The 9,620-nt window shown below is 39.1% G+C and overlaps 1 protein-coding gene across 1 annotated transcript; it reads right to left on the reverse strand.

The window, feature by feature from the left end:
• Positions 1 to 1,210: 1,210 nt before the first annotated feature.
• On the reverse strand, positions 1,211 to 9,614 carry LOC115578037 (uncharacterized). Its single transcript, XM_030410894.1, has 4 exons — positions 9,153 to 9,614; positions 8,605 to 8,630; positions 7,913 to 7,944; positions 1,211 to 5,272 (listed from the first exon to the last, which is right to left on the reverse strand). Exon 4 carries the CDS (start codon positions 3,796 to 3,798, stop codon positions 2,833 to 2,835), a length of 966 nt encoding a protein of 321 aa, XP_030266754.1. The 5' UTR covers positions 3,799 to 5,272; positions 7,913 to 7,944; positions 8,605 to 8,630; positions 9,153 to 9,614; the 3' UTR covers positions 1,211 to 2,832.
• Positions 9,615 to 9,620: the final 6 nt, after the last annotated feature.

Here is a 9,620-nt window from a genome sequence, read left to right on the forward strand (position 1 = left end):
GCGCATTGTGCTCACAGGATTGCTTCGCAATATTTCACACTTTGTGGGCCAGTCAAGTTCATCAAAATCAACTTCCTCACCCTGCTGACATTTTATTGCTTTAATCACTTCAGGCCAGCGCATTTCTGCTGCAGAAAACGTACAAAAGAAAGTAGGAGTTCCGAGCTGTCTTATCATGGCAAACAGATCTCTCGTAGTTTTCTCCCAATAGGCTGGTGTCCCTCTCAGTGGCTGCATGAATCTGACCGCATCTTTATTTCTCACCAGTCGTTCAACCTCTCGTTTGTCTTGCAGCATTCCTGATGTTATTTTGCGTCCATCTCTGGTGAAAGGTTTTCCCTTACGTAGCTGAATTGTCATGCTGGATGTGGCCAAGTGTATTTCCGTCACAAACTGTGCAAAGAACAAATAATTTGTGTCTCTGGCAAAGCGATCATCAACACCTAAAAGCCTGGTTTTGAAATAACCACTGGGTGTTATTTTCATGGGTCTCTGTTCATCTAGTGTATTTTGACCAGTGGGAAACTGAACAGGGAAAGCCATGGCCTCAAGTTTAGGTGTTTTAAAAAAGCTGACTGGACTATTTCCTTCTGAAGGAGCAACAGAGTAGATTCCTTCACTGAAACACAATATGTCCTCTGAAACATCACGTGGCTGAAGGCATGACTCTAGAGCAAGACCACCATTTGGCATGTCACCTTCTTGTTCTGGATCATCATTCTGCTCCTCTGGTTGGCTGTCATCACAAATTACCTTTTCATTGTTGTTCAACTCATTTTCAGGACCATTGTCTGCCTCACACAGTGCATTTCTCTCACACATGTCAATTTCCATTAAATCATCTTCATCATAATCAACATCCTCCATGGTCACATTAACATCATCACAGTCATCATCATCTTCCTCATCGGGAAGTGTTGGGTCACACAGCTCAGCCTCATCTCTGATAGTAATGTCCTTATACTGTGGGTGAATCTGTTTGAGTTCATTCAGTGCTTGCACCAGTTTAGACCAGGTAACAGTCTGGAACAGCTGATGACCTCTGTAACACAAACGCCTCTTCAGTTTAACTCTCAGGACCTGAGACTCACTTCTCAATCTTGGCAGAGCATTAACAGTTTCCTCAATCTGAGATGGAACACAGACAACATTCCCTCGAATACACTGCTGTCGTCCTTTAGGAAGAGGAATAATTTTTGCAAATGTTATGCACTTGGCGATTAGATGTCTTTCCAATATGTTGAGATCACACAGTACAGGTGGAATGTCAGTAAGCTCCAAGTTGTTAGCTACAGCAAGGCTAGGCATGGCTCCATTTTTAAGATGACGATGGCAGGTGTGACAAATACACTCTGTCTTTCTCTCATCAGGCACTTTGCACTGTTCATTTCTGCAGTTATCATCACAAATATGAACATACTTCCCAGTCAAGCATGCTTCAACCACATCCGGATTTTTCACATAATTTGACCTTGTGCAGCGTTGAACTTGATTTGGAAATGAAGCCTTATGACACACAGTGCAACAAAAAGTGGGACCAGCCTTTATTTGTGATCTGAAAACAGATATGGCCTCATTAATTAAGGGGTTTTCAGCCTCTCTCTCACTCTCATGTGTTTGTCTATGTATTTGTCTGTATTTCCTTGTTATTTTCATTGCACATCTCATCTTATGCATACTCCTAAATACAAGATTATTCATACACCTGTCACGCATTCGTTGTCTCATTAATTGTCTGTGTTTTTCTCGGAATTCTGGCACATCTCTGTACAGCATCGTGATGTGGCCTCTCTGTTTTTGTCGGAACTCTGGAGAGTGCCTGTACTTGTTTATGATGTAGTCTTTTTGTTTCTGTTTGAATATAGGATTTTCTGTGTAGTTGGTCTTTATGTAGTCTTTTTGTTTCTGTTTGAATATGGGATTTTCTGTGTAGTTGGTCTTTATGTAGTCTTTTTGTTTCTGTTTGAATATAGGATTTTCACTATATGCAGTTCTTATATTATTTCGCTTCTTTTGGCGTAATCCAGGTTTACTTTGATAACAGTTTCTGAAATGTTCTTGTTTTCTTTGCCTGAGTTCTTCATCAGAATATTGCCTGTTTGCAGAAGATATTTTCTTTGCTCTGAAAGTTTTGTGAGAAGCATACTTTTCCTTTTCTTTACTCTTTTGATTCTCCTTTCTCTGAGATACCTTTCCAGAACACAAAAGTCTTCTCTTATATTTCCTTTTCGCCTGCCTACTAAGTTTTGAGATGTCACATAAGGCACTATCACTCACTACTGTATTAATTATTGGGACAGAAGAGTTTGATTCATTTTGAGGAGCATCTTGTGATGTGTCTGAATTCAAAGTGAATTGGCCCAATGGCTCTGGTTCAGTCTCCATGTCAGTGCATGCTTCATGTACAGTGTCATTGCAGACATCAGAAACAATAGTGGTTAACCTTACAGCACTCAGGCTTGACTCCTTCTGAAGAGCATCTTCCAGCACAGCATTTGATAGAGCAGCAGTCTGAGTTGTAGATGGACTGTGTGTACCTGGTATGGCATTACTCGGGTTTGTTGTGTTCACACTGTAAAACTCCACAGGCTTCAACTCATATCTACAGGAGGAATGTGTGTCCATCAGCTTGTGTTGCTTCATGAGCCTGTCAATCATGTCACTGAGACGTGGGAATGTCAGCATGACAGCTTTACCAGCCATGACCGAACCCAGAGATACAGGCAAACCTTTGGCTGTTCTGGAGTGTGGATCAAAGAAACCGTATCTGCCTGACCTGGTTCTGAATACTGCAATACACAACGATGTCATCATTAGCAGTGCATATTGGACCTATGTCAACAAACAGGCCAGTCCTGCCTCTAGGTCCAGAAAGTCATCTACAGCTCCGGGTAAAGGTTCACCAAACGTCCCATACTTTGAAAGTATTTTCATGTGTACATGAAGTCTGTGCCTGCGTGTATGAACTTTATCAGGTAGCTCATCAGTCGTCAAATGGCTGTGATTAGGGAACCTTTTCCTGGCTTCTTCATATAACTCATTACCTTTATCCAAAACGAGGTCGAGGTCAGCTCTAGTGATGTTTTCATTCTCATAGAGAAATGCAAGAAAGGTTAATGAGTTGCAGGTACACTGCTGGTTACTGAATTTGCCATATTTGAGAGAGGCCTGGCTGCGTGATGCACAGACACGTTGTTCAGAAGGCTGTTCTGTGAGGTTCACATAGTCTGCATTTGACGGACCTGCTACACTGAGGTCTGGCTCTAAAATGTCACAATCTGACATCTGGTGCACATCACCTGAATAGCTTTCAGCATAGGTGCAAACTTTTTCACTGAGCTGATTACTGTGAATTCCCCTCTTTACCATGTCAGCATAAGAGACCTGTGGCAAAGGCACATCACCTGAATGGTTTGCCTGGTTAGTATTGGAAGTAGCTGCCACACTCAGCTCATTACCTTGCAGTTTTGTTCTTACCATGTTAGCACAAGAGACCTGTGGCGAAGGCACATCACCTGAACGCTTTACCTGCTTAGCATTTGAAGAAGCCATTACACCTGGGTCATTGCTGTGAAGTGTCATCTTTACAATGTCAGCATAAGAAATGTGTGGTGAGCTCAATGTATGATGTTGATCTCCCTGGTTGGCACTTGGAACATGGGATGCTGCAGATGTCATGAACTCTCCACTGCTCTGGAAACCAACACCTTCCTGTTCAGTCGCTGTAGCACAATGCATCTCACCTGATCTCTGCCAACGTATGCGTGCAGCTTGGGACTTCTTACTTTTCTTCGGCATTGTTGTAGATTCAAACCACACTCAAACACTTTTTTTTTCCTTCAGAAAACCCTTTTTAGCCTGCAGAAATGACCTAAAAGTATGCTCAGGTAAAACTTGAGTTTATTTGCTTTGTTTTACCGTTTATTCAATGCTTTAAAGTACTATCAAGAGATATGTACTAATGCTCAAATGTGGTATACAGTGACAGCAATCCAAATCTTATTTCTTAACCAAGTTAATATAGACTAAAGACTATCAGCTTTATAGTCAAATATCAGAATCAATCACAGCTTCTTCAAACAACTGATGGCTTTAATACAATATATAGCTTTAAACAACAAAAAACTTTTTGATTCAAATAATGTGAGCAGGACTTAAGATGAAGAAGAGACAACAATTGCACTGTATGATATAGTTTTACCTTTACACTTATTCCCACTAGTTCAGTAAACACAAACTTTTGAAAAATGAAAAAACACCTCAGTTTCTATTTTATTTTCTAGTATAAATATGGATTATCACTCCAAATATTACTTGTGTATATTGTTTTCCAAAATCTTCTGACAATGTATCAATGCTCAAATCAGTTATTTAAATGTAGTTAACAATCAAATTAATTAGAATTAATGTTAGCAGTTCAAATCAAATGCTCCTTAATGCTTATCAAAAGATGATCAATGTTATAGTTCAAATCAAATCAGGTCAATAAGGCAGTGATAACCTGCTCTGACACAGTGTGTAATGTTTTGTCAAGATAATGTGCTTGTGAAACTGAAGTCAATCCAGTAAAAGTCAGTAATTCAGTTATTTCTCAAGCCAGTATTTTTTCAAGCCAAAATCCAAGATCTGTTCTCTGTCCAAATATTTCTTGGGTAAATTTGTTCGTTTTTGAATATTTCAGTCTATTGTTAAATTACCTCATGCGTTAGGACAATTTATCAATGTTCAAATCAATTATTTCAATACCTTACTTAACAATTAAGTTGATTAGAATCAATGGTACCAGTTCAAAAATCAAATGCTAGTGAACGCTTGTCAAATCAAGTCTGGTCAATAAGGTAGTGGTAATGTGCTGGTCAAACTTGTTCAGGTCAATTGGTCACAAGGGGAGAGAGCATGAGAGGGAGAACCAATAGAAGATCTCAATCCAAAATCTCAAATTGCAGCTGAATTGTTTTCACAATCACCAAGTTTTTCTGATATATGCTGATAAATCCAACAACAACAATTGGGGCAGTTCCCAATTGGTCAGAAAGAGAGAGCGTGAGAGGGAGAACAGATAGAAAATTTCAGTCCAAAATGTCTCAAAAGCCAAAATGTCTCAAAAGCCAAAATGTCTCAAAATCTGATGGATAGAAAGGGAGAGAGAGGGTAGAGTAGAGCCAGGCACAGACAGAAAGCCAATACAACAACCAGGACCTGATCCCTGATTGGACAGAAAGGGAGAGAGAGCATGAGAGGAGAGACAACAGATAGAAAATCAGCAAGGCACCTGTAAGACAAAATGGGAAAATCAATTAGACTGCTGTTGGAACATAAAGAAAAAAAACTCAAGTAGCTTCTACCCTAAGCTGAACATGAACTACGGCTTTGACTCCGAACTTCGTTATTCGAATATAATTAGAATATTTACAAAAATAAAGATATTCAAAAGAATATTAGGCAGCCATTAATATGCGAACCTGTTATGGGCGGTATTTTTTGTAAATTGTTTGCTTGTAAACGTTTTCAATTCAGATTCCGAGGCTTTTTCATGCCTGGTGAAGTTCTGAATCACAAGCTCATTAGCAAGGCTATTATTGGTCCTCTGGGCTCCTGTAGGTGACGTTAGCGTCCTGGTTACCGCATATTTTGTATACCAGAATGATGGCCATGCCAAAGCTTTCAACAACTACGCCTGAGGAGTACAAGATCTACACTCCAGACCATCTGAAAAGTAACGTGTTGCGCAACTTTGGGTTCCCAAAGGAACAGGGAAAAATCACGACTAAGTACGAAGTGATATGTAAAATACGTAGGACCAAACTCACATACCACGCGACGACCAGCAACTTGAGAGCCCACCTGTCAACACTACATCCCGGCAAGCTAGAAGAGGAGGAGGACGGGTCTAACTTTTAATCAATTTTTGTTTTTTGTTTTTTTTAAGTTGTGTTTTTTTCTTCTGAAAACATCATTGCCTGCCTACTGACATTGATTGATACACTGCCCTCTGGTGGACAGAACATGTACAACTTAAATTTGATACCAATATAGGTCTTACTGAAGGCATTTAATGGTCAAAGTATTGTTCATAAATATTTGAATATGATGATGTAAAAACATTAGGGATGCACATAAATCTTGCTGGTAAATTATCGGCCAGCGGGAATTCCCATACATTCATTTGAAATGTGAAAACCAGTCGTCATGAAATGCATCAATCTACAAGGGCTTGTCTTGAGGTCTCATTTTATTTCCACTGCAATTTCACCACAGTGTGTTGAAGCAGCTGCTGTGGGCAGTAGGTTAAGAAAGCATGTGCTTACTGTCAAATCACTACAGAGTGCCAACCCTGATACACTGCAAATCAAAATCTGTGCCATGAATGACATTACAGCAGTAATAGCCCAGCAATACAGTGCTGAGCTGTGTCTTCGTGAGAGAGACAAACAACTTTTTGTCTGATTCAGGTGAGCGTCTGTGTGCTTGTTTGTGAGTGAGTGTGACAGAGAGACAGTACCTGGTTGCAAGCTACACATATTTATAAAAATGCAGTGCAAAGACTATACAAGCATGTCATAAAACACTGATCAAGTCTCTCTTTCTATCCATGCTATGTCCAAAAACAATCATTTATAACTAAAAACGAATTTAAAAGTTTGCATTTTTCTGTACTTTTTTTCTTAAACTCCCTCAGCATAGAATGCTACGCATCAAACCATCATGGACTTCATACAATTACACAATTATTGAGCTATGGTTTTGTGTCTTGTGCTGCAAAACTCTTATCAGCATGTAGCACCAGTGAAAAAAAAAAAAAAAAAGCCAAGTTAACTTGCAGGCCCTCTAGTTTTTCATTAATTTATATATTTGAATTGACATTTATCTCTAAACTGAGCTGAAATGCAGTAGCAGTGCAAGGCAACGTCAGCTCTGCAGAAGCCTGAGGCCTCGCCACCATGTTTAGTAGGAAACTAGGCTGAAACACATACAACCTGATGCAAGTCAAAATCTGTGCCATGAATGACATTACAGCATGGTAAATTGATTGTATCGATACTTTGAAATTGCACATTGAATGTAAGCACGGCAAACTTCATGAATGTGTGTTTTTTAAGTACTTTTAACGTTAAAGACACATTAAATTTTACTCAATTCAGTGTGCCTGTCTGACGTCATTGGCACTGCGAATCTCAGAACGACAACATAATGAAGCATGGCGAATGGCAGAGGAGACAGCAAGCAAAACATTTTCAAGCCATCATTTCGGCCCAGTGTGTGGAAACATTGGCTTTTGCAAAGGCGGAGATGTTCTAAATAAGTTGCTAGCTGTTTGTACAATATGTAAATCCAAATAAAAAACAGCAAAACGACTAATCCCTCTGAAGAAACCTCAGGTCTCGCCACCTTGTTTAGTCAGAAACTAGGCCAAAACGCATAGAGAAGTGTTCTGAATAGAAGTTGGGTGCTCTTTATTATTGTATTATTTTTATGTTGCAAACAGCAGAAGTAGCAGGCAAACCTACTGTTAATTCAACCTGAAGAAATGTTGGTTGCACTTATTGTACTCTTTTTATACTGAAAATGAGAGCAGAAAAGCTTAATACATTTTCCATTAATTACCGTTTACTTATTTACATCATAATTAATTTAAACCTGATAATCTAAGCCTTCCAAGAAACAACAGGGATCTAGGAAACTTCACCTGCACTGTCCAGTATCCAGGTATTTCTTTCAGTCACACTGGTTGATTTTTTTGGCTAAAAGTTACTGAATTGATGTCAAGTCACTGAATGGTATCAGATCATATCGTTCTAAATGAACCAAGATCGTCCTTGAATCATAATTGGTAAATCATAATGAATCATTACACCCCTACTAAACTGTGGTAATGTCAATTTCTGTAGCCTGTTGCAGCTCCCATACTTACCAGGCAAAAGCACAGGAGCCGGTCAACGTCCTCTATATCCAAGAAAGGAAACATATATTAGTTTAGTTTATGAGTAAATACTTCAAAATTACATAAACTCCCTCAACACAAAATGTTATGGACCAAACTATCACTGAGTTACTTCATAAAAATTTTAAGCTATGGTTTTGTGTCTTGTGCTGCAAAACTCTTATCAGATCAGCACATAGCACCAGTGGAAAAAAAAATGTGGTTAACTTACAGGCCTGCTAGTTTTTAAATCAAATTATAGATTTGAATTTGCATGTTGTGTAGATGTGTCACAGTCTATGTAAATGAAAGTTCTTGCGACATATCAAATGTGATTTTCGTTACAACTGATAATTAAGCCCACTGAGTAGAGAATGCTGAGATATAGCTAGCTTGTGTTGACAATCTGCCTGAAAATACCATGATATGCATTTTGGTCCATAATACTGAGCCCTAGTCAGCAGCTAGAGACAGCCAGAAGAAGTATGGAGACAGCAGACATGATGTTTACTTTCTTATCAGGATATCAGGGGGTCACATCTCAAATGTATCTGGATCAAATGGTTGTTCACAGTGTTTAATTTATAAAATGTGTACGTTATTCTCACAAACAAAGTTTAATTGAATGTAAACCCATGAAATATCAGTTTAAAAACTATCATAATGTCTCTGTGTGCTCTTACACTTCGGAGTTTGCAGGCCACACAGGCTGCCAGGAATGCGACGAAGTTCAGTCAAGTGAGGGAGAGAGAGAACAGAGAGTTATAATTCACTAAAGAAAACCAACTCATTTCAATTTAGGGCATTAATACAGTTCCATCTAGGCTCTCTACAGTGAGCTGGGTTCACTGTAAACAGTGTATGTTGCCTGTGCTTCACCAAAATCAGTCTGTGCACCATGAATGACATTACCACATAATCAGCCCTTCCATACAGTGCTGAGCTGTGTGTGTGTGTGTGTGTGTGTGTGTGTGTGTGTGTGTGAGACAGAACTGTTTGTTTTATGAGTAACTAGCAATTGCTGCATAAAAGAATAATTAAAGTTATTCAATAACTTTTGAGAGATGCAACTTTTACTCTAAATTTAAAGTAACATGCCCATTTTCAAAAATTGAGACAAATAAAGATACCACAAAATATATAAATCATGTGTGAATCCAAACTAAACAGTTTGAGATACTAAACTGTGTTACTATCAATTTATGTAGGCTGTTGCACGTCCTATACTTACCGGGGAAAAATGCAGCAGTTGATCAATGTCCTCTATATCTAAGAGAGGAAACATATGAGTTTAAATACACATCACAATTAACTACTTCTCCATCTCAGCTCTGTGTACACTTGAATTTATCATTTTGTTGGCATTAATGTGACTCTGCTTGTCCCTTCTGTTTGTTTGGGTTGGAGTCAGACACACACACACACACACACCTTGTCGTCGTCATCATCATACTGCTGCCTGCGAGTCAATTCCAAATATCAATAATTCACAGTGTTGACTGAAGGAGTATTATGTAAACAATTTGTATCCTGATGAGAGAGACAGGGCTACTTCTCCACCCTGGATCACACCCTCCATACCTCAAGCCTTAAAAACACAACAAACAAACATGTTCTATGCTTTTTAACTCATAGACAGGCATTAGTGGAGCCTGTTTCATATGTCCACGCGGGCTCTCCATGGATAACACCGGAGCAC

Source organism: Sparus aurata, unplaced genomic scaffold (assembly GCF_900880675.1).
Source record: "Sparus aurata unplaced genomic scaffold, fSpaAur1.1, whole genome shotgun sequence".
Taxonomy (NCBI): domain Eukaryota; kingdom Metazoa; phylum Chordata; class Actinopteri; order Spariformes; family Sparidae; genus Sparus; species Sparus aurata.